The sequence below is a fragment of the Scyliorhinus torazame genome, chromosome 15 (genome assembly GCF_047496885.1).
Source record: "Scyliorhinus torazame isolate Kashiwa2021f chromosome 15, sScyTor2.1, whole genome shotgun sequence".
Taxonomy (NCBI): Eukaryota; Metazoa; Chordata; class Chondrichthyes; order Carcharhiniformes; family Scyliorhinidae; genus Scyliorhinus; species Scyliorhinus torazame.
This window is the reverse complement of record NC_092721.1, coordinates 7,125,559-7,150,684: the sequence shown is the minus strand read 5'-3', so window position 1 is coordinate 7,150,684 and position 25,126 is coordinate 7,125,559. Positions and strand designations below refer to the sequence as shown.

The window sequence follows — 25,126 nt, the reverse complement described above, 5'->3', positions numbered from 1 at the left end:
GGATGTGGAGGCTTCAGAGAGGGTGCAGAAGAGATTTACCAGGATGTTGCCTGGTATGGAGGGCATTAGCTATGAGGAGCGGTTGAATAAACTCAGTTTGTTCTCACTGGAACGAAGGAGGTTGAGGGACGACCTGATAGAGGTCTACAAAATTATGAGGGGCATAGACAGAGTGGATAGTCAGCGACTATCCCAGGGTAGAGGGGTCAATTACTAGGGGGCATAGGTTTAAGGTGCGAGGGGCAAGGTTTAGAGGAGATGTACGAGGCAAGTTTTTTACACAGAGGGTAGTGGGTGCCTGGAACTCGCTACCGGAGGAGGTAGTGGAAGCAGGGACGATAGTGACGTTTAAGGGGCAGCTTGACAAATACATGAATAGGATGGGAATAGAGGGATACGGACCCAGGAAGTGTAGAAGATTTTAGTTTAGACGGGCAGCATGGTCGGCACGGGCTTGGAGGGCCGAAGGGCCTGTTGCTGAGCTGTACTTTTCTTTGTTCTCTGTTCTTTGTCCCAGCCAGCCTATAACCCCCTTCCCCAACCCGATGCCCCCTAACCCCATCAGAGTCTCAAAATCCCATCCCTCACTCAATCCCCCAACCCCAGAGCCCCAAAACCTGATCACTCCCCCTCCCCCACCAAATGTACATCACCCCATCACCGGCCCAACATTAGAAATGAATCCCATCATATTCCCTCTGAAACCCTCCTCCCCAATAAAACCAAATGTTTTCACTCTACCCTCCTCCCCCCCTCCCCTCTCCCACTCCCCACCACCCCGCAGCAGTGCGCCCCCTTCCAACAGCTTGCCACTCGTTGATTCTCCCGAATAGTTGATATCCAGGGGTCAGCTGGACTAATTGGTGCCCTTGACCTGGGATCTTACTGGATGGGAAATTGGGACAAGTGCAAATGCGTTGAGCCTCACTGTCCAATCGTGTTACAACTTTCAAAAAATGTTCCCACACTGGGTAAAATCAGGAGAAATAAGATGGGGTTGGTTGAAGCTGGATCTGACTCTGAAGTAAAGGGAGACGGTTCAGATGCCCCATTATTAAGAGTGAGTATTGAAGAGATGGTGTGGGGTTGGTCTGGCTGTCTCACTCCGCTCCACGTTTCTCGTTGTCTTTCGCTTCCTCCCCCTTGCCTATCGGGGCTTCGCTTTTACTGTTTTTGGTTCCTTCCACCAATGAGGATTTACTTGTTCTGGGCTGGGAAAAGAAAATGCAAAATGTGGATTAGGGGAAATAAAAACTACAATTAATGAATTTAAATAAAACAAGTTGAATACTTTCAATTGTAGCCCCAAATCATAAGACCATAAGACATAGGAGCAGAATTAGGCCACTCGGCCCATCGAGTCTGCTCCACCATTCAATCATGGCTGATATTTTCTCATACCCATTCTCCTGCCTTCTCCCCATAACCCCTGATCCTCTTATTAATCAACAACCTATCTATCTCTGTCTTAAAAAATCCCCAAACAAACGCAGAGTCTTCCACTGAAAGTTTAACGCCAATCCCTGAAATTCTCATTGAAAAAAGACAAGACTTGAATTTCTGCAGCAACTTTGAAGATGGCTTTACCACCACTGAGGTCTGGGGCGAGATTCTCTGACCCCCCGCCGGATCGGAGAATCGCCGGGGGCTGGCGTGAATCCCTCCCCCGTCGGTTGCCGAATTCTCCACCACTGGAGATTCGGCGGGGGCGGGAATCGCGCCGCGCCGGTTGGCGGGCCCCCCCCCGCGATTCTCCGTCGTCCCGCCGCTAAAATGCCTGTCCCGCCGGCGTAGATTAAACCACCTACCTTACCGGCAGGACAAGGCGGTGCAGGCGGGCTCCGGGGTCCTGGGGGGGGGGGGGGGGGGGGGTGCGGGGCGATCTGGCCCCGGGGGGTGCCCCCACGGTGGCCTGGCCCGCGATCGGGGCCCACCGATCCACGGGCGGGCCTGTGCCGTGGGGGCACTCTTTCCCTTCCGCCTTCGCCACGGTCTCCACCATGGCGGAGGCAGAAGAGACTCCCTCCACTGCGATGCGCGGGAATGCCGTGAGCGGCCGCTGACGCTCCCGCGCATGCGCTGCCCGGAGATGTCATTTCCGCGCCAGCTGGCGGGGCACCAAAGGCCTTTTCCGCCAGCTGGCGGGGCGGAAATTCGTCCGGCGCGGGCCTAGCCCTTTAAGGTTGGGGCTCGGCCCTCAAAGATGGAGCATTCCGCACCTTTGGGGCGGCGCAATGCCCGACTGATTTGCGCCGTTTTGGGCGGTTTCCGTAGAATTTCGCCCCAGGTCACTGCTGTAATGTTGGAAACACAGCAGCCAATTTGTGCGCGGCAAGATGCCACACACAGCAATGTGATTGTGAGCAGTAAATCTATTTTTGTGATGTTAGTTGATGGATAAAGATTAGCCCAGGGCCCCAGTGAGAACACCCTTGCTCACCAAAATAGTGCCTGGAGATCTTTCACATCAACGTGGGACCTGGGTGAACCTGTGCACAGATCATTGAAGGTAGCAGGGCTGATGGAGAGACCAGTTAATAAAGCAGAGGCTATCCTGGTCTTTATGAAATGAAATGAAAATTAAAATCACTTATTGTCACAAGTAGGCTTCAAATGAAGTTACTGTGAAAAGCCCCTAGTCGCCACATTCCGGCGCCTGTTCGGGGTTTATTAAAGGGCAGAGTACAGGAACAAGGAGGTTATGCTGAACTTATATAAGACACTAGTTAGATCTCAGCTGGAATATTCTGTACAGATCTGGGTGCCTCACTATAGGAAGGATGTGAACGTATTGGAGAGAGAGCAGGCGAGGTTCCGGGCATGAGAAACTTCAGTTATGAGGATAGACTGGAGAGTTGGGACTGTTCTCCTTGGAGAGGAGAAGACTGAGAGGAGATTTGTTAGAAATGTTCAAAACCATGAGGGGGCGGAACAGAGTAGACCGGGAGAAACTGTTCCCACCCGTAAAAGGATCAAGAACAAGAGAGAACAGATTTAAAGTGATTTGCAAAAGAAGCAAATGTGAAATGGGAAGCGGAGTTGGGAATGGAGATCAATTGGGGAGTATGGAGTGAGGCACTGCGAAGGGTAAACGGGACCTCCTCTTGTGCAAGGATGAGCCTGATACAGTTTAAGGCGGTGCACAGGGTGCATATGACTCGGGCGAGAATGAGTGGGTTCTTTCAGGGGGTAGCAGATGAGGGTGAGAGGTGTTGGCGGGGGCCAGCGAATCACGCGCGCATGTTTTGGGGTTGCGAAAAATTGGGAAGATTCTGGGCGGGAGTGTTCGCGGTTTTAGCCAGGATAGTGGAGGAGGGAGTGGACCCGGACCCTTTGGTGGCGATATTTGGGGTTTCAGAGAAGCCGGAGCTCATGGAGAGGAGGAGGGCCGATGTCTTGGCCTTCGCCTCTCTGATTGCATGGCGGCGAATTTTGCTGGCGTGGCGGTCGGCATCGCCACCGGGGGTAGCAGCATGGTTGGGTGACCTGTACAACTTCCTGCGGTTAGAGAAGATAAAGTATGAGTTAAGGGGCTCAGCAGGGGAGTTCGAGAAAAGGTGGGGGATGTTTGTGACTGTGTTTGAGGGGCTGTTCGTGACGGCGGGGGGTGGGGGGTGGGGGGGGGGGGGTGGGGGGTGGATTCAAATAGGCCCCATTGGGTGTTGATGGTGACATAACACCGCAAAGCCTCATCCAACGGCAGCTGCAGATACGCGTTGCTAACGTTTAATTTTGTGAATGTAATGCCGTAGTCAGTTTGGCGTAAAGGTCTTCTATTGATGGAAGTGGATATTTGTCCAGGCGGGAAGCGGTAGTCACGGTTAATTTATAATCACCACAAATGCGGATGCTTGAGCACGGGAAAACCGGAGCAGCAAAACAAACTGGATTATGTCCAATGTTCCCAGACGATCCAACTCTGAATTAACTTTGTCAACTAAGGCGTACGGAGCAGGGTGGGTCCGGAAAAACAGAGGCTGGGCCAGAGGTGAATCCTTGCTCCGGCCCCTCTGATGGTGCCGAGCTCTGGGAGGAATACTGCGGGAAACTTCCCCAAAACAGCACATAGACCACCCAGCCGACCTGTAGAATTCGACTCCAATCTAAATGTAAATGGTGGAGCCAATCACAGCCCAACAAAGTAGGCCCGTCCCCATTAACCACCATTGAAGGCAATTGGGCCTCTGGGGACAGTACACTACGGGGCCTTCGACGCCCCGACAATGTGTAGTTGTGTACAGGTGGTGGGACGCACCTTGGAATTAAATAGTCCAGCACCTGGGTCCCTCTTCAAATATCTTCAAAGGTTTTAAAGCTTACCGCCGACACTGCCGCTCCGGGGTCAAGTTCCATTTGCAGCAGATGGCGATCTACCCGGATGGGGACAGTGATGAGGGCTGCTCGAGGCGTCAAGACACAGTGTCAAAGGAACTCTTCCTCTACCTCCGGATCTCCTATGGGTCCCACCCCTGGACGAACACCGGCTATGGCCAGATCACTGGGATCTGTCGACAGGCCCCTCGGCAGGAGCAACCACAAGCAGGGCACCGAAATCCAACACGCGTGACGAGGGCAGGCGGTGGCCCCGGGAGACGTGGGAACATACGCAGCTACATTTCAGGGGCCTATCGCTGATCCGACCAAAAGGAGGGATCCGCATGGCTCAGTCCACGCCCCAAGGCATCCACCTCCATCGCTTGCCGTTCTCAGACCCCGGTCCGCGCCTTCCTTCGCCTGGGCTGTTTGGACGGCCTGTGACAATGTCAGAGGAGATTCCGCCGCTGCGTCTCCACGTCGCTGATACTCCAGACCAACCAGACTCTCTGATAAGGGCACTCCGATCGAACAGAATCCGGCCATTCGACACAAATGGGCCACGAGCACCGCCACCGACTCCCCTGGATCGCGGGCGGTGTTGTTAAGTCTATACCGCTGAGGGCAGCACGGTGACGCAGTGGGTCAGCACTGCTGCCTCACGGCGCCGAGGCCCCAGGTTTGATCCCGGCCCGGGGTCACTGTCCGTGTGGAGTTTGCACATTCTCCCCGTGTTTGTGCGGGTTTCGCCCCCCACAACCCAAAAATGTGCAGGGTAGGTGGATTGGCCTCGCTAAATTGCCCCTTAATTGGAAAAAATTAATTGGGTACTCTAAAAAAATTTTTAAGTCCACTGCATTATTACCGAAGGCAGTGGGCTAAAATGGGCGCTGACCACCCAGATCAGCTGTTCAAAAGTGCGGGATCGGGGTGTCAGGAAATGCCAAGTTTCAGATCAGACTGTAAGTCTCTGCCCCACCGCAGTGAGGAACATCGCCACGAGCCGCTCATTCTCTGTAATGGTATTGGCCCAAAAGAAAAAGTGAACAATCTCTGTGTAGCCAACCCAATTCTCCCGAGCCGCATCAAACAGGTCCACCCGATCAAACAACGGCATTCCAGGGCACAACCCAACTGGAACTCGGGGATTGGGAGGCGACGAAGGCCAAAGGCTGCAGGGGCGTCCAGAGACCGGAGTTTACTCCTCGTCGCCAATGTTATAAAGTCCGGAAAGGAGTCCACACCGAGCCAAACAGGTTGAGTCAAAAAAAAGGTTTAATGCAACAGAACAAGAGTCCAGAGCAGTTACTCCACTACCGGAGCCCTCACACTTCATGGCCCTCCAGTTTTATACTGTAGAAGAGAGGGGGAGGGGGTAGAGGGTAGGGCCCACCCCTCAGTGGGGGAGTGTGTATTCCCCATGGTCCTTTGGGAATATCAGTCCCCCAGTCCCATAAGTGACACTAAGTCATGGTGCTTGTTTGGAGAGCCGGTGCAGACACGATGGGCCGAATGGCCTCCTTCTGCACCGTAACAATTCTGTCATACTTGAGAGAGCGGACAGAGCCTCGGTTTAATGTTGCCTCCAAATGACACTGTTGGCAGTTCAGCACTCCCTCAGTACTACACACAATGACACTGTTGGCAGTTCAGCACTCCCTCAGTACTACACACAATGACACTGTTGGCAGTTCAGCACTCCCTCAGTACTACACACAATGACACTGTTGGCAGTTCAGCACTCCCTCAGTACTACACACAATGACACTGTTGGCAGTTCAGCACTCCCTCAGTACTACACACAATGACACTGTTGGCAGTTCAGCACTCCCTCAGTACTACACACAATGACACTGTTGGCAGTTCAGCACTCCCTCAGTGCTACACAGAATGTCAGCCTCGATATTTAGGCTCAAGATCTGGAGAGAGACTCGAACCCAGCATCCTCTAACTCAGAGGTGAGATATTGAGACACAGCTGACACCTTTAATACAAAACGTGTGGGTGGAGAGTTGTGGGGAGTTGTGGGGAGATGGGATTTTGAGCCACAAACTACTTCAACATCCTTTACCCACAAATCCTCTAAATTTACACAGGTTGTTTTTGCTTTTGCCTTTTTAATAATCAAAACCCTGCACAAAGCTTTGTAATGCACCTCGGGCGCAATACAGCACAGTGCAATGTTCCTCTGTGGGGTAGGCACGTGGATAAATCAACACCTTTCACAGGAAATAAGATACTGTACAGTTCCTGGGGTGGCTGCGATGAGTGGCTTCACTAGGGGCTTTTCACAGTAACTTCATTTGAAGCCTACTTGTGATAATAAGCGATTTTCATTTTAATTTCATTTCAGTTCAAATCTGACACTGTACCTCATTGGGGCAGGTGAACAAAAGGTAGATTTTAAGAAGAATCCTGAAAGGGGGGGGGGGGGGGGAGAGAGAGAGAGAGAGAGAGAGAGAGAGAGAGAGAGAGAGAGAGAGAGAGAGAGAGGAGGCCGAGACGTAGAGTGGAGAAGTCCAGAGCTTGGGACTCGGGCAGCTGAAGGCTCGACCGCAGGGGATGAAGATTAGGGATGTGTAAGAGGCCAGTACTGAAGGAGCACACAGACCTCGGGCGGGCTGAATGGAGGTTTTTGAACACCCTGGCAGGTAAAGAGTTAAAAGAAGCAAAATGCTGCAGATGCTGGAAATCTCAAACGATTCAGCTGAGAATGCTGAAAAGGCCCAGCAGGTGGGTTCAGCAGCAGTAGTGGCGAGAGAAGCAGGGTCAATGTTTCGAGTCTGGCGAGGCTGCTCAGAACTGAAGACTGTTGGGAAACGGGGGAGGGGGGTGGGTGGAACAAACGAGAAATCCAGAGATAGGTCAGAGGGCAGGGGAGATTAAATGATAAACTTGTCATGGAACAGAAGACAAGGGGAGGGGTAATGATAGTTTTAAACAATAAACGTTTGGTCCAGAGTAGGTGTTAATAGCAGAAAATGGGTCAGAGCTATCTGAAAGCAAAAACGTCACTCCTGGAGGAAAAAACAATCAATATTCACAGTTGATGGTTTAAAGTTGTTGAACTCAATGTTGAGTCCAGAAGGCTATAAAGTGTCTAATCGGGAGATGAGGGACTGTTGTTCCTCAGCTTGTGCTGGGCTTCGCTGGATCATTGTAACAGGAATGAGCGTGGGATGGTGAATTGAAGTGGCCAGTGATGGGAAGGCTGGGGTCACGCTTGTGGACTGAGTGCAGGTATTCAGCAAAGCGGACACACAGTCTACGTCCAGTCTCTTTAGTTTGGAACAGATTTTAGCCGGTCTCTGTGAACATAGAACAGCGACTAGGGGCTTTTCACGGTAACTTCATTGAAGCCTACTTGTGACAATAAGCGATTATTATATTATTATAATGTGGAGATGCCGGTGTTGGACTGGGGTGGGCACAGTAAGCAGTCTTACAACACCAGGTTAAAGTCCAACAGGTTTGTTTTGATGTCATTCGCTTTCGGAGCGCTGCTCCTTCCTCAGGTGAATGCAGAGGTATGTTCCAGAAACATATATATAGACAAATTCAAAGATGCCAAACAATGCTTGGAATGCGAGCATTAGCAGGTGATTAAATCTTTACAGATCCGAAAGCTAGTGACATCGAAACAAACCTGTTGGACTTTAACCTGGTGTTGTAAGACTTCTTACTATATTATTATATATCTGGGACATTCTGGGTGTCTCATTGGTAGAAGCAGGTGATGTAGGTGAATCAAACCAAAGTCCAACAGGTTTGCTTCAAATCACTAGCTTTCGGAGCACTGCTCCTTCCTCAGGTGAATGAGCAGTGCTCCGATAGCTAGTGATTTGAAACAAACCTGTCAGCGCTTTGACCTGGTGTTGAGGGACTTCTTGCTGTGCTCACCCCAGTCCAACGCCGGCATCTCCACATCAAGGTGGATCAAGGCAGGGCAGGGAATTCAATTATTCACTGATGCAGCAGACATACAGACTGGGCAAGGAGCACTGCTGCTGCCCCACAGACTCGGGGGGAATTACCTTTGAGTTCTGTGCATTGTACCAGCCACGAGGGTATCGAGCAATGTGGTCCATGAGTTTCTCAGCTTTGTACCAGTCCTGGTGCCATTTGAGATGATCGTACTGGGGCTGGACCAGTTTGAGGCGTTCCTGCATGCTCTTGTTCTCTTGGCTGACTCTCAGTTGTTCTCGCTGACGCTTTTCACTGTTCAAACTGATAATTGGAAAGGTGACACTTTAAGATAAAGCTCTCATTCATTCACAGCGCCAGGTTGGGAGGTGGTGATGTAATTGGTATTGTCACGAGGCTGATAATCCAGGGACTCAGACCAATGTTCTGGGGATCTTGGTTTGAATCCCACAACGGCACATGGTGAAATTGAATAAAAACTCTGGAATGAAAAGCCTAATGATGGCCATGAAAACATTGCCGGTTGTCATAAGGACCCATCTGATTCATTTGTTTTATGGGTGCGGAGTCTGCACGTTCTCCCCGTGTCTGCATGGGTTTCCTCCGGGAGCTCCGGTTTCCTCCCACAGTCCAAAGATGTGCGGGTTAGGTGGATTGGCCAAGATAAATTGCCCCTTAGTGTAAAAAAAAAAGGTTAGATGGGGTTACTGGGTTACGGGGATAGGGTGGAGGTGTAGGCTTAGGTAGGGGGCTCTTTCAGAGGGTCAGTGCCAACTCGATGGGCTGAATGGCCCCCTTCTGCACTGTAGGGATTGTATGAAATACATTGTGTTACGCATGTACTGAACAATCTGTGTGGCTACGGCACCATACACACCGGAAGGTGATTGGCAAAGTGAGGATATAAAGCTGACAGAGTGAGTTTTGATCTGGGGCGTGTTACTGTTGAAAGTGTGGTGGAAGCAGATTTAATAATAACTTTCAAAAGGGAATTGGAGAAATGCTGGATTTCTGTTTTTGCAGAGCTGTGGGGCAGAGCAAGGGAAGTGGAACTAATTGGATAGACCTTTCAAAGAGGCTGGCCGGGCTGAATGGCCTCCATCTGTGCGAATGCAAATATCGCCACAGTCCCAGACGACCGTAGGCTGCTCGCCCCATTGAGAGCCGACCGGCGGTGATTTAACCTGAGGGTCATCGCACCTCGGGCGAGGGGCGAGGTTGAGAAGGGGGGGCCTTTGGGCGTAACCTCAGCTGTTCCGGGTGTTGAACATGCGCTGCCGGCCTCGCTCTGCATCACGAACCTGCCGTCCCGCCAACTGAGCTAACCGCACCCCCCCCCCCCCTTCTGTACTGTATGGTTCCGTGAAAATAAAACTTGCTACAGACCGAAAAACCATTGCCACACATCTACATAACTGTCAGAATGTGCAGCCACTCAGTCAGGACTGTTACCTTCTCAGTTTATACTCATTCTTGTTGTCAATGCGGCTTGTGGTCCTCATGATGGTCGCCATCTTTTGAAGCAACAGCTGGTTATCTCTTTCAATGGTGGACAGTCTGTCTTCCTCAAGCTGTGAGGTTAGATACAAAATACAATCAGCAACCTTTAACTCTGTTCGTCACTCGCGGGCAGCACGGTGGTGCAGTGGTTAGCACTGCAGTCTCACGGCACCGAGGTCCCAGGTTCGATCCCGGCTCTGGGTCACTGTCCGTGTGGAGTTTGCACATTCTCCCCGTGTCTGCGTGGGTTTCGCCCCCCACAACCCAAAGATGTGCAGGGTGGGTGGATTGGACACGCTAAATTGCCCCTTAATTGGGAAAAATGAATTGGGTACTCTAAATTTTTTTTTTAAAACTCTGTTCGTCACGAGAAAGTACAAATCCGTACATTGCACGTTAAGGATGTGAAACCGAGTCTCTGGCCATGGCTTGTTACCATGGAAACTTTGCCAGTCTCTCAAAAAACAGACTTGGGGCGCGATCCGATATCCACACGGCACCCGAAAGGCAGCTCGGCACGGCGCTGCGTGCCTGATCACAGCCGGGAGATCCCGCACCTGGGATCTACCCGAATCGCAGTGCTTCACCAGCCAATACAACCTCACCAAACATTGTGGGCGGGATCATTTTTGGGCAAATCTGCATATTAGAGCAGGGCAGCTAGCCTCACTCCAATGTGCAGATTCTCGAGGTACCTGAGGCTTTGGGAATCAGCCCGTCCGCCATGGAGTCTCGGGCGAGCGTTGTCACCACTGGTCTCCACAAATGTCGGAAGGACACTTGTGAGGGTCTCCCAGGGGATCGGAGGCTCCCAGTTGCATGTACTTTGGGCAGGGTGGTGCCTTGGAACTGCTGGTGCTGCCTGATAGTACCAGCCTGGCACCCTGGGCAGTGGCACTTGGATGCCGGCCTGGCACTACCAAGGTGCAAAGCTGGCATTTTTGTGGCTGTGCAATTGGGCTGGGGGTGCCCTGTGTTGGGGTGGGGTCTGGGGACAGTCCCATAGTGTATTCAGGCTGGGGTGTTGCTTCGGGGCCCTCTTGCTGTACTGGGGAGTTCCGGTGAGCAGAGCTCCCCCTGTACAAAACAGGGCTATGTGCGACCTAGGCCGTGCGTTCCCTGCTGAGGCCCCTTATTCAACGCATCACATCGAACCCGGGTCCTCAGCGCCATAGTCCCAGTGCTAACCACTGCACCATATGACGCCTGGATCCTTGTCTTTTTTAAGCAACAGGGAAATCAATGCCTGCCTCAAAGTTTGTGGTAACACCCCCTTCCCTATCGCCACCTCAAACATTCCCACCATCAGCGGTATCAGCTTAGCCTTAATTTTTTTAGAATATTCCACCGGAAACCCATCTGGCCCTGCCACCTTCCCCGACTGCATCCTCCCAATCGCAACTTTTATCTCCTGCTCCACTATCGCCTATTCTAATGCAACCCTGTCCCCCTCCCCTAACCTCGAGTACTCCAGCCCATCTAGAAATTCCTGCATCTCCCGGTCTTCCCCAGGTGGCTCTGATCTGTACAACCTCTCATAGAATTCCTTAAAGACCTTGTTAACCTGATCTAGAGCCACCACCAACTTCCCTGCCCTGTCCCGCACCTGGACAATTTCCCTTGCCGCCTCCCTCCGGAGCTGACCCGCTCCATACTTCTCTCCATACTTGTAAACTGCACCCCTTGCTCAACTCAACTGGCACACCGCATTCCTGGTGGACAGTCGGTCAAAGCTCGCCTGTAGTTCCTTCCTCTTTTCCCGCTTCGCTGGATCTGCATCTTCTGCATACCTCCTATCTACCTCCAGCATCTCATCCATTACCCTCTAACGCTCCAATATCTCCTCTTTGTCCACCCTAGCCTTCAATCGCTGGCTTTGAAAGCAGACCAAGGCAGGCCAGCAGCACGGTTCAATTCCCGTACCAGCCTCCCCGAACAGGCGCCGGAATGTGGCGACTAGGGGCTTTTCACAGTAACTTCAATTGAAGCCTACTTGTGACGATAAGCGATTTTCATTTCATTTCAATGAGATTACCTCACCCCTCACCACTGCCTTTAACGCCTCCCAGACGACTGCCTTCGACACCTCACACTACAGTTGAAACCTACATATTCCTCAATTACTTTTTCAATTTTGTCACAGAACCCTCGGTCCCCCACATCGAATATCCACCCCGGCCTCTGTACTACCCCCTTCTCCTTGGGGCAGCACGGTAGCACAGTGGTTAGCACAGTTGCTTCACAGCTCCAGGGTCCCAGGTTCGATTCCCGGCTTGGGTCACTGTCTGTGCGGAGTCTGCACGTTCTCCCCCGTGTGTGCGTGGGTTTCCTCCGGGTGCTCCGGTTTCCTCCCACAGTCCAAAGATGTGCACGTTAGGTGGATTGGACATGATAAATTGCCCCTTAATTGGAAAGAAAAAAAGAATTGGGTACTTAAAAAATGTTTTTAAACCCTATGGGAGTGTGTTCCACATTCTCACCACTCTCTGGGTAAAGACATTTCACCTGAATTCCCAATTGGATTTATTTGTGACAATTGTATATTTCTGGTCCCGAATATTTGAGCTTCCCCACTAGAGAAACTGATCTTTTCCATGTCTATTTTGGAAAATCTCTCCTACGCGACAGTTTTACACAGAGATATACAGAGGATATAGAAGCTGGATGAGGTAGGTCGGCCCTTCCAGCCTGCTCCGCATTCATTGTGAACATGGCTGATCATCAAATTGAATACCTTGACCCTGTCTTCCCCCCCATATCCCTCGATCCCTTTAGTCCCAAGAGCTATATTGAATTCCTTCTTGAAATTACACAATGTTTTGGCCTCAACTACTTTCTATTGTAGCGAATTCCACAGATTCACCGCTCCCTGGGTGAAGAAATTTCTCCTCACCTCAGTCCTAAAAGGTTTACCCCTTATCCTCAAACTATGACCCCCTAGTTCTGGACTCCCCCACCATCGGGAACATTCTTTCTGAATCTACCCTGTCTAATCCTGTTAGAATATTATAAGTTTCACTCTTCTAAACTCCAATGAATATAATCCTAACCGACTTAGTCTCTCCTCATCTGACAGTCCCGCCATCCCAGGAATCAGCCTGGTAAACCTTCGCTGCTCTCCCTCCACAGCAAGAACATCCTTCCTCAGATAAGGAGACCAAAACTGCCCACAATACTCACCAAGGCCCTATTTTGGCATTAACCTGCAGCCCAGAGCAGGTTTACGCATCCTCCAGGCTCCTTCGACACTTTGTTAAACTTTCCTCAATTTCATTTTAAGTTTTTAAAATAACAATTGCTCCACGGGTCCCGGATTCCTGGGGTGTGAATAACTTCACACCAGCAACAATATGAAAAGAAGGTAAAGAAAGAAGAAACTAGAAAATTGAACATGACATGTGTTACCTTCAACTTGTTAAATTTCAGGTTAAGGTGAGGAAAGGTTTCAGGAGAGTTGTTGTCGATTGTTGGTTTTGCTGCCTTGATCTGGAAGAGAAGGTTAAATAAAATGGGATAGTCCAATAATTAAAGAGCACAGCCATCGTTATAGTTCACGCAACAAATGCTGAGTGGAGCTGACATTTTGATACCATCCATTCTCAATTAGATCTGAAAATGGAGAAGTTTGCCAGGCATAGAACGATCCCAATAGGAAGGTCAGACAAACCTCAGATCAGGATCTCTTGGCTTCTTTTCTTAATTTTTCCAATTAAGGGGCAATTTAGCGTGGCCAATCCACCTACCCGGTGCATCTTTGGGTTGTGGGGATGAGACCCACGCGGGCACGGGGAGAATGTGCAAACTCCACACGGACAGTTACCCGGGGCCGGGATCGAACCCGGGTCATTGGCGCCATGAGGCAGCAGTGCTAACCACTGTGCCACCGTGTGCCCCACCACCATACCCCTCCCCTTGGCTTCTTTTGTACCTCTCTCAGTTTAACTTATAAAATGACAAACTTGTAACGGCAAAGAGGAGACATTTTTGTGTATATCAAGTGCACCATTAAAAAAATTTGATCAAAGCTGATTAGATCTTAACTTCAACTACCCGCCTTGGTTCCATAAACGGCAAGCAAAGGATTTATTATTCTTACTTTTGCAAATTTTCATTAACCATCAGTTAACGAGAGATGCTTTTTGTTGCTGCAAAGGGTCACGTGAAGCATACACACTTGTAAAGACCAATTGCCTGTTCCTGAGCTGTAAATTCTATACCATTAATTTGATGAGTACTGAAAGGATTTAATTCATTGACTAACAAACCCATTTGATTTGTAAATTATTGCTTTTGCAACTCCCTGGACAGATTTGCGCGTGTGCTGTTGGATGAACCAAGATCGGTCGACAGCATTGATGAGGAACGTTACACCTTAAACCAGCCGCAGAATTCCTGGGCTGGAGCGGGCAAAATACCTCATTCCCGCGTTTGGGACTTTTCCGGACATTTCATCACGACCCACCCCCCACCTTGAATGGCCCACCCCCACAATGCCCCTATTGGTCACCCAGGTCCATTCCCCTCCCAATCGAAATTCAAAGAATCTCTTCTGATTGGACGACTCTTGGATGTTACTCAATCAATATTTTTCTCTCCATGTCAAATGCTTTTAGAGCCAGTAAACAAAAACATTTGAAGAATTCTTTTATAAACTGCAGTATTTGTTTAACACCAGGATCGATGGATTTCTCCTGGCTGTTTTGCTGCCGGCGCTGAGATTAATTAATTTCTGAACACTCCTTCAGGCTTCCATCAGAAATCCTATTGTTTATGTCCTTGACAAGTCTCTGAGCCTTTGTGAAGGCCCTAAATCTTGAGTAATCAATCACAGAGCAGATCAATTATACTGTCCAGCTGCACAGGGCAAAATAAAGAATTAATGTTTAAACCTTGGCCCAGTTGGATCAATTGCCAATTCTCCAGGAGTGTCCATTATGCTCCAGGATGCAGCTGGGAGTAAACCCAGGAACCGTGAAGATGGCTGTGTTGGGGGAGAAATGGGGAGGTGTGGGGGAGGAGTGGGATGAGGCAGGAGGACGTGTCCTGAATCCTCTCTGCGTGTATCCAACCAGGTTTCGCAAGCCAGGGATGGGGGCCTTCGGTGGATCATGCTGTGCTGGGATAGATGCCCCTTTACAGTCACTGGCGACCCGTCCAGGCCATGCAAAGTGACCCCTGCTCTTGGGGTTTGAGGCATGGCCTCTCACCCAGGTCTAGCCTGATCTGCTGCACGGGTGGAATGGACTCCCAGGATTCAGTGAGACACCCATCAGTCTGTGAGATATGGTAACATAGCCTTATTTAGAATCATAGAACTTACAGTGCAGAATGAGGCCATTCGGCCCATCGAGTCTGCACCGGCCCCTGGAAAGAGCACCCTACTTAAACCAGCGCCTCCACCCTATCCCCGTAACCCAGTAACCCCACCTAACCTTTTGGACACTAAGGACAATTGATCATGGCCAATCCACCAGCACATCTTTGGACTGTGGGAGGAAACCGGAGCACCCGGAGGAAACCCACGCAGACACGGGGAGAACGTGCAAACTCCAGACAGACAGTCACCCGAGGCTGGAATCGAACCTGGGACCCTGGAGCTGTGAGGCAGCAGTGCTACCCACTGTGCCACCGTGTCGCCTATTGATTTAAAATCAACTTTTTCTTAAATTCAAATCCCCTAAAAAAAAATTTCCCAATGCCCTTCCAGGCTGCACGTTCCGGATCACAACAACTAACGGAGTTAAAAAGCCTAACCATCTGTATTGTTGATCTCCTGTCTTTTTCTGTATCTATATGTTGCTGAGACATTTATGCTGAGCTGTACCAATCCTGAGTATTTGTTGCATTATTTGTTAAAATGGAAAAACTCCAATAAAAGATATATATAAAAAACATTCTCCTCATTTGCCCCTCCAGTTCTTTTACCAATTTGTCTTAAACCTATGTCTCTGGTTACCCGCCCTCCTGACACTTGAAACAATTTATCCTTATTTACTCTATCTAAACCCTTCATTTCTTTGAACACCCGTTACAAATCCCCACTTAACCTTCTTCATTTGTGTCCAGATGACTTCTTGTGGATTGTCTTGCATCTGGAGCTTCGGATCAGGTCGGTTTTGATGCTGGTGTCTTTTTCGTGGATCAGTCACAACTTGAACACGGAGATCGTTTGTCACCAGCAGCTTGAGATATTTGGCAATTCGTGGGGGCAAGAGTTAATGAACCAATGGGATCCCTGGTAATCCATTACAAATAATCCATTACTATAAGTGGACAGCTGTGCAGTTGTGATCGATAGCATGCACAAACTGGTGTCACGGAGTATTCACCTTGATTCAAAGACCACCTTACAGCATCTGGCAGTAATTATATGACCCAAACACTCACCTGCTTAACATATGGTGGGATTTTCCCATCTCGCCCGCTGCTGGAATCATCCCTGGCGGGATGGGAAATCCTGATGGGAAATCTAAAGGTCTGTTGACTTTGGGCAGGAGTTTCTGGCCCCATGGTGGGTGGAACTGAAATCTGCCCGTAGTTTCTGTTATAATGAGTTCCTTTGACTGCTGGCCAGAAGTTCCCAAAACATTTATTGTCCCAGCAACATCATTCTTCAAGTTTATAAGAACATGGGAACACGGTAGCACTGTGGATAGCACAATTGCTTCACAGCTCCAGGGTCCCGGGTTCGATTCCGGCTTGGGTCGCTGTCTGTGCGGAGTCTGCACGTCCTCCCTGTGTCTGGGTGGGTTTCCTCCGGGTGCTCCGGTTTCCTCCCACAGTCCAAAGATGTGCAGGTTAGGTGGATTGGCCATGATAAATTGCCCTTAGTGTCCAAAATTGCCCTTCGTGTTGGGTGGGGTTACTGGGTTATGGGGATAGGGTGGAGGTGTTGATCCTTGGGTAGGGTGCTCTTTCCAAGAGCCGGTGCAGACTCGATGGGCCGAATGGCCTCCTTCTGCACTGTAAATTCTATGATTCTATGAAAGCCAACTGCTCTCTGCCAATTGGACTCTGCCAAGCAGGTTCCACTAACCGGCCCCTACTAACCAGGCCCTACTAACCAGGCTACGCCAACCGAGCTCTGCTAACTGCTCCGTCAATCGGACTTCGCTAAATAGGTTCCACTAACCAGGCTTCACTAACCGGTCGGTGGCACGGTGGCGCCGGGGGGTAGCACTGCTGCCTCACGGCGCTGAGGTCCCAGGTTCGATCCCGGCTCTGGGTCACTGTCTGTGTGAAGTTTGCACATTCTCCCCGTGTTTACGTGGGATTCACCCCCACAACCCAAAGATGTGCAGGGTAGGTGGATTGGTCACGCTAAATTGCCCCTTAATTGGAAAAAATGAATTGGTTACTCTAAATTTATAAGGAAGAAAAATTCACTAACCAGTCTCCACTAACTAGGTTCTGCCAACCAGGCCTTGCTAACCAGGCTTTGCTAACCAGACCACACCAACTACTATGCTAACCAGGCTACGTGAAACAGATTCCACTGACCAGGCTCCACTAACCAGGTTCAGCTAACTGGGCCCCACAAACCGTTATGCTAACCGGGTTCCACTAATCCGACTCCTATGACCAACTTCCACCAACCAGGCTCTGTCGATGGGCTCCACAAACCGGGCATTACTAACCAGGCCCTAGCAACTGCTTTGTAGCCAGGCTCCACTAACCAGACTCCGCTAAACAGGCTCTGCCAACCTCGCTCCACTAACCGCTCCTCTAACCTCACACCGCTCTTCTAATTGGGCTCCACTAACCGCTTCTCGAACAAGGCTCCGTTAACCGCTCCTCTAACCGGGCTCCACTAACCCCTCCTCTAACTGGGCCCCGCTAACCGCTCTTCTAATTGGGCTCCACTAACCGCTTCTCGAACAAGGCTCCGTTAACCGCTCCTCTAACCGGGCTCCACTAACCCCTCCTCTAACTGGGCCCCGCTAACCGCTCTTCTAACTGGGCTCCACTAACCGCTCCTCTAACTGGGCCCCACTAACCGCTCCTCTAACCGGGCTCGGCTAACCGCTCCTCTAACTGGCTTCCACTAACCATTCCTCTTACCGGGCTCCGCTAACCGCTCCTCTAACCGGGCTCCACTAACCGCTCCTCTAACCGGGCTACACTAACCCCTCCTCTAACTGGGCCCCGCTAACCGCTCTTCTAACTGGGCTCCACTAACCGCTCCTCTAACCGTGCTCCACTAACCGCTCCTCTAACCGGGCTCGGCTAACCGCTCCTCTAACTGGCTTCCACTAACCATTCCTCTTACCGGGCTCCGCTAACCGCTCCTCTAACCGGGCTCCGCTAACAGCTCCTCTAACTGGCCTCCACTAACTGCTCCTCTAACTGGCCTCCACTAACCGCTCCTCTAACTGGGCTCCACTAACCGCTCCTCTAACCGGGCTCCACTAACCGCTCCTCTAACTGGGCTCCACTAACCGCTCCTCTAACTGGGCTCCACTAACCGCTCCTCTAACCGGGCTCCGCTAACAGCTCCTCTAACTGGGCCCCACTAACCGCTCCTCTAACCGGGCTACACTAACCACTCCTCTAACTGGGCCCCACTAACCGCTCCTCTAACTGGGCTCCACTAACCGCTCCTCTAACTGGGCTCCGCTAACCGCTCCACTAACTGGGCTCCGCTAACAGCTCCTCTAACTGGGCCCCACTAACCGCTCCTCTAACTGGCCTCCACTAACCCCTCCTCTAACTGGGCTCCACTAACCCCTCCTCTAACTGGGCTCCACTAACCCCTCCTCTAACTGGGCTCCACTAACTGCTGCTCTAACTGGGCTCCGCTAACAGCTCCTCTAACTGGGCTCCACTAAGCTCTCCTCTAACTGGCCTCCACTAACCGCTCCTCTAACCGGGCTCCGCTAACAGCTCCTCTAACTGGCCTCCACTAACCCCTCCTCTAACTGGGCTCCGCTAACTGCTGCTCTAACTGGCCTCCACTAACCCCTCCTCTAACCGGGCTCCGCTAACCGCTCCTCTAACCGGGCTCCACTAACCGCTCCTCTAACTGGCCTCCACTAACCCCTCCTCTAACTGGGCTCCGCTAACCACTCCTCTAACTGGCCTCCACTAACCGCTCCTCTAACTGGGCCCCACTAACCGCTCCTCTAACTGGGCCCCACTAACCGCTCCTCTAACCGGGCTCCGCTAACAGCTCCTCTAACTGGCCTCCACTAACCCCTCCTCTAACTGGGCTCCACTAACCGCTCCTCCAACTGGGCTCCACTAACCACTCCTCTAACCGGGCTCCGCTAACCGCTCCTCTAACCGGGCTCCGCTAACCGCTCCTCTAACTGGGCTCCACTAACCGCTCCTCTAACTGGGCTCCATTAACCGCTCCTTTAACTGGGCTCCACCAACCAGGCTGTTAACCAGGCTCCTTTAACCAGGCTTCGCAAACCGCTCCACTAACTGGGTCCTGTTAACCAGGCTCCACTAATCAGGCTCCTCTAACCAGGCTCCACCAACCGGGCTCCGCTAACCAGCTTGTGCCGCCATGGCCCTGGCACACAGTTTAAATCATTGCCATAAGAGGGTTCCGTTTTCACTTCCCTCTCTATCTCGTTATTTTTCTCTCAGGCAGAGCTTGCTGTAAATTGCTGGGATCATCCCCATTCACATCTTCTCCCCCTGACGACACGGTAAGCCAGCGTTTCAAACTGGTGAAGTTGCCACAGCTAGCCTCAAGTTCAAAAAGTGACAAAAACACATCCGCCTGTTTGGGCAGGGAGAAGGGAGTGGGTGGGTCCCACAACCACATTGCGAGGTTGAGCTGCTCGTGTGATTCATTGCTTTGAAGTCCCACAAATGTTTACATGAGCTGCGAACCATCCCTTAACCGGATTTGACAATCACACAGCTTTCTCCCAACACCTGGACTTCATTTAATGTCGAAACATCTCTGGCACTCACTAACATTATTCATCTCACTCGGTCCATCGTGCAAATACTTTGTGTTTCCGTGGAAACCTCTTGGTTCCTCCATACACGCTGCCACTTACAATGAAATCTGTCCAATGAAGTTCAAAAGCACTAACTTTGGCATTGAAAATCAGTAATGCAGCCTGACTGAAATCACAACTCAACGTGACTCATGGATCCTGAGAGCACAATCTGAGGCCATTCAGTCCATCCGGTCAATGCTTTGAAAGGGCTACTCAATTAATCACACACAACTTGTTCTTCCTTCATAGTCCAGCAAAACATTCACCGCAAGTTGAAAACCAATTCCCTTTTGCCAGTTACGGGTGAATTAGTTTCCAGCGGCCTTTCAGGCACTGGATTCCAAATCACAACTTGCTACAGAACAACTAATTCCTCCCCTCCCCCCACTCTGGTTCTTTGGCCAATCGCCTTCAATCTGTGCCCCTCTGGTCACTGAGCCTCCCGCTTTCTCTTTATTTACTCGATCCCCTTCCGTGGATTGCCACCTTGCCGAGGTGGAGCGGTTTGAACGTTCCATTGGTCCCCAGACAACGCTGTCGGGAGTCGGAAAACTCCTGGCAGGGTCACCCATGATGGTAAAGTCCAAAGAGAGGAACCAGACAAAACGCGATCCAAAACAAGTCCTCAACGGCTGCTCAGGCGGAAAATGCTCGTCTGGTATCAACGGTGGCAATGGCGGGTGAAGGTTGCAGCTGTGGGGAGACCCCCCGTCATCGAGGTTCCCTTATCACTGGACCTGGGCCTACCCTCGGTCAAGTTGCGTGTGTTTGCTGGTGTGCAACGGCAAACCCACGTTAAAAGATGCCCCATATCTACCCAGAGGAAACCAACACCCCCCCAAACACAAACTGGCCCTGCGGTGATCGGCAAGAGGTGATGGGGACAGGATTGGGAGATCTGGAAGTCCCGAAGTTCGGACTGGCGCACAGGGGGTGGAGTTTGCTTCAGTCGTCCCGCTCCTGGAATAGGAACAGGAAAGCGTTTCGTCAGCTTTCTCCAGGACTGAGCAGCCCTCTTCAGGGTCCACTCTGCTCAGCCCACATAGGGAAATGACTAGAAACGGTGTCCCAAAAATAGTCTGTTCCATCCCCAACCAGACTGGAAAACCACATCCAGCAGATCATCTACCTGCGGTCAAAAAATCAAAGTTAATCCCAGAACCTGGAATGTAGGAACCCTCATGGATAATGAGAAAAACAATCGACTGGGATGGAGAACTATCCCTGTTGCCGTGAACTCAGGCACTTCAACATTAGCGCCGCTGCCCTGTGAGAGACCCAGAGAGCAGGTGAGAGGCAGAGGTGATGGTGGTAGTTACACCTTCTTCTGGAGAGGAAGACCTGAGGGTCAGCCCAAGACGCATGGAATTGGATTCGCCATCAAGAACAAACTCGTCAACCAACTCTCAGAGCTCCGTGTCGGCATCACCGAGCACCTCATAAACCTCCGCCCACAACTTGCCAAGAATCATCAGGCAATGGTCGTGAGTGACAATGTCTCAACCCTTGATGCCAGTGAAGAATCCAATGAAGGCATCTACTCCAACCTGGACACAGTGCTCTCCAACATTCCGAACGTGAATAGGACCATCCTCCTTGGGGGCTTCAACTCCCAGCTCTGGAAAGGACCATTGGAACGGAAGGAGTTGGGAATTGCAACTCCAACAAGGTTCTGCTGTTGGCCAAATGCACAGAGCACCAGCTGGTCATCACCAGCACACGTTTCCACCTAAAAGACAAGCTCCAGACTTGCTGGGGACATCGGTGATCTGAGAGCTGGTACATGTTTGGCTCAATCATCGTCCCATCCTCCATGTCCATCAAACTCCCCCAGAAGCAGCCGAAGGGGATAAAACAACTCAGAAAAAAAGATAAAAGTTGAGCTGCTTCAAGAGGCAAGCATGTTAGTGAACCTCTAACAATGTCTTCCCCATAATCTCCAAAGTGTCCATTCTAGTGGAAAGAGCTGAATGAAGAAACCATCGGCTACAAGACCAGGAAACACCAAGGCTGGTTTGGCGAGAACGACCACACCATCCAAGGCCTCTGCGACAAGAAGAAGGAAGCTCTCTGTGCCTGGCAAAACGACATCATCAGCAAGGCAAAGAGGAGAACTTATCAATCAGCCATGGCGGAGGGACAAAGAAGGACCAGGGAAATCAAGACCTAATGGTGGACTGAAAAGTGAAGGAGCTGAAACTCCTGCTGACAAGCACGACACCTGTGGCTTTTCCAGTGCCAGCAATGCAGACCCTAGGCCTCACGCTGCGCAGTAAGTACAGAACCATCTTTTTTTAAATAAAATAATTTTAATTAAAATTTTCACAAAATATCAACAACAAAATACAGAAAGAAAAGAACAAACCCCCCACCCCCCCATATACATAATAATAAATTAACAACCTTCATCGACACAAAAGCAAATATACACGGCCACTCAAGAAAAACGAACAAACCCCCCCCCCCCGAGCTCCCTCCCCACGAGCCCCCCCAAGCCCCCCCTCGGAGCCCCCCCAAGCCCACCCCCCCCCGGGTTGCTGCTGCTGCTGACCAACTTCTAACGTTCTGCCAGGAAATCTAGGAACGGTTGCCACCCCCTGAAGAACCCTTGCACCGATCCCCTTAAGGCAAATTTCACCCTCTCCAATTTAATGAACCCCGCCATATCGCTGATCCAGGATTCCACGCTTGGGGGCCTCACATCCTTCCACTGAAGAAGAATCCTTCGCCGGGCTACCAGGGACGCAAAGGCCAGAATTCCGGCCTCTTTCGCCTCCCGCACTCCCGGCTCCTCTGCCACCCCAAATATTGCGAGCCCCCAGCCCGGCTTGACCCTGGAACCTACCACCCTCGACACCGTCCTCGCTACACCCTTCCAAAAGTCCTCCAGCGCTGGGCGCACCCAGAACATGTGGGTGTGGTTTGCTGGGCTCCCTGAGCACCTAACACATCTGTCCCCACCCCCAAAAAAACGGCTCATCCTTGTCCCCGTCATGTGTGCCCTGTGCAGCACCTTAAACTGTATGAGGCTGAGCTCTCAGGGATGTTATTGTACATGTATAGGTAATTGGTATATGTAATTGTATATTGGACTGTTGGACTGTAATTTTGGAGAGTATTTATTTTGGACAAGGCAGTTGCCATTTAGTTTTGTTTTTCTTTTGTTTTTGTTTATATATATTATTTATTTATTTGTTTAAAACTGGCACGATGCTGCATTCGTTAATGGGATCGGAGGCCCTGACGGGTCCGCTGGAGGTGGAGGGAGCCTATCGAATTATGGCGCGAAGACCGAGGGCTGGAGAAACTCCTCGAGCAATAGTTGTGAGATTTCTCCGATATAAGGACAGATGGTCCTCAGATGGGCCAAGAAAACTCGGAACAGTAGGTGGGAGAATGCGGTGATTCGCGTGTATCAAGATTGGAGTGCGGAGGTGGCGAGAAGGAGGGCACGCTTTAATCGGGCCAAGGCGGTGTTGCATAAAAGGAAGGTCAAATTCGGAATGTTGCAGCCGGCAAGACTGTGGGTCACACACCTAGGGAAACACCACTATTTCGAAACGGCAGACGAAGCGTGGACATTTATTGTCGAGGAGAAGCTGGAGTGAGCGGGCCAGAAGAAAAAGAACGTTTGGGACAAAGGTGGGGGGGGGTAAATTTGTGGGATGAAGGAGGGAAAAGGGGGAAGAGAAGACTTCCCAGATTGTTAAACCTGCGACCCTGTAACTTCTCTCTCTTCCCCATGTCGTGGGGGAGGGGGTGAGGGAGGATGAGGAGCTGTGGGCGCCGGCCATTGGGGGCGGGGCCAAAAGGGGAAGCGCGGGCTTTGTTCCCGCGCTATGGTAATCATGGCGGGAACAGGGAAGCAGGAAGGAGGGGGCCTCGCACAGTGTGAGCCGAGGTCATGGAGGGAAGCCGAGGTCGGCCAGAGTTTGCTGACTTCTGGGAGCAACATGGGGGGTGCAATTATGCTAGCTTGGGATCTAGCGGGGGGGAGGTGGTTAACTGGGTTGCTGCTGCTGGGGAGAAGGGGGAGCTGGTATGGGAGGGGGGGGTCGGGGCGGGGGGGCGCCGCCTGGGGGGGATACAGCTACGTGGGAACCGGGTGAGGAGCTGGATTGAAAAAGGAAATGGCTAGTCGTCAAGGGGGGGGGGGGTAAAGAGCCCCCCAACCCGGTTGATCACGTGGAATGTGAGAGGGCTGAACGGGCCGATTAAGAGGGCACGGGTACTCACACACCTAAAGAAACTTAAGGCAGATGTGGTTATGCTTCAGGAGACGCATCTGAAGCTGACAGACCAGGTTAGACTACGCAAAGGATGGGTGGGGCAGGTGTTTCATTCGGGGCTGGATGCAAAAAACAAGGGGGTGGCTATATTAGTGGGGAAGCGGGTAATGTTTGAGGCAAAGACTATAGTGGCAGATAGTGGGGGCAGATACGTGATGGTGAGTGGCAAACTACAAGGGGAGGCGGTGGTATTGGTGAACGTGTATGCCCCGAACCGGGATGATGCCAACTTTATGAGGCGTATGTTAGGACGTATCCCGGACCTAGAGGCGGGAAAGTTGGTAATGGGTGGAGACTTTAATACGGTGCTGGACCCAGGGCTGGACAGATCGAGGTCCAGGACCGGAAGGAGGCCGGCTGCAGCTAGGGTGCTTAAGGATTTTATGGTGCAGATGGGAGGAGTAGATCCCTGGAGATTTAGTAGACCTAGGAGTAAGGAGTTCTCGTTTTTCTCCTATGTACATAAAGTATTTTCACGAATAGATTTTTTTGTTTTGGGAAGGGCACTGATCCCAAAGGTGACGGGGACGGAGTAAACTGTATGAGGCTGAGCCTCGCGCAAGAGGAGGAAGAGTTCACTCTCCCCAGGGCATCCGCCCACGTCCCCTCGTTAATCTCCTCACCCAACTCCTAGAACATAGAACATAGAACATTACAGCGCAGTACAGGCCCTTCGGTCCTCGATGTTGCGCCGACCTGTGAAACCACTCTAAAGCCCATCTACACTATTCCCTTATCGTCCATATGTCTATCCAATGACCATTTGAATACCCTTAGTGTTGGCGAGTCCACTACTGTTGCAGGCAGGGCATTCCACGCCCTTACTACTCTCTGAGTAAAGAACCTACCACTGACATCTGTCCTATGTCTATCTCCCCTCAATTTAAAGCTATGTCTGGGGGGCCCTGCATAGGCTTAACTTTACAAGGCTGGTGGAGCAAATGGAGGAGGAGTTCAAGAGGTGGGACGCGTTGCCGCTGTCCTTGGCGGGTAGGGTGCAGTCAATCAAAATTACGGTGCTCCCAAGGTTTTTGTTCCTGTTCCAGTGCATCCCCGTGTTTATCCCGAAGGCTTTTTTCAGGCGGGTTAACAGGAGTATAATGGGGTTTGTGTGGGCGCGAGGGACTCCGAGGGTGAGAA

The 25,126-nt window shown here is 51.2% G+C and overlaps 1 protein-coding gene across 4 annotated transcripts in view; it reads right to left on the bottom strand.

Moving 5' to 3' along the window:
* Window positions 1-749: 749 nt before the first annotated feature.
* Window positions 750-25,126, bottom strand: part of LOC140391494 (sperm axonemal maintenance protein CFAP97D1-like) — a 33,335-nt gene continuing 8,958 nt past the window's right edge. The window contains exons 2-6 of one of the 4 annotated variants that reach the window (XM_072476018.1): window positions 15,786-15,920; window positions 13,144-13,224; window positions 9,691-9,809; window positions 8,349-8,541; window positions 753-1,211 (exon numbers count right to left, since the gene is read on the bottom strand). In XM_072476018.1, coding sequence (XP_072332119.1) covers window positions 1,101-1,211; window positions 8,349-8,541; window positions 9,691-9,809; window positions 13,144-13,224; window positions 15,786-15,920 — 639 coding nt within the window. In that variant the 3' untranslated portion in view covers window positions 753-1,100. Of the gene's footprint in view, window positions 1,212-8,348; window positions 8,542-9,690; window positions 9,810-13,143; window positions 13,225-15,785; window positions 15,921-25,126 lie in introns of all 4 variants that reach the window. The other 3 variants (XM_072476021.1, XM_072476019.1, XM_072476020.1) reach the window with 3 other exon arrangements.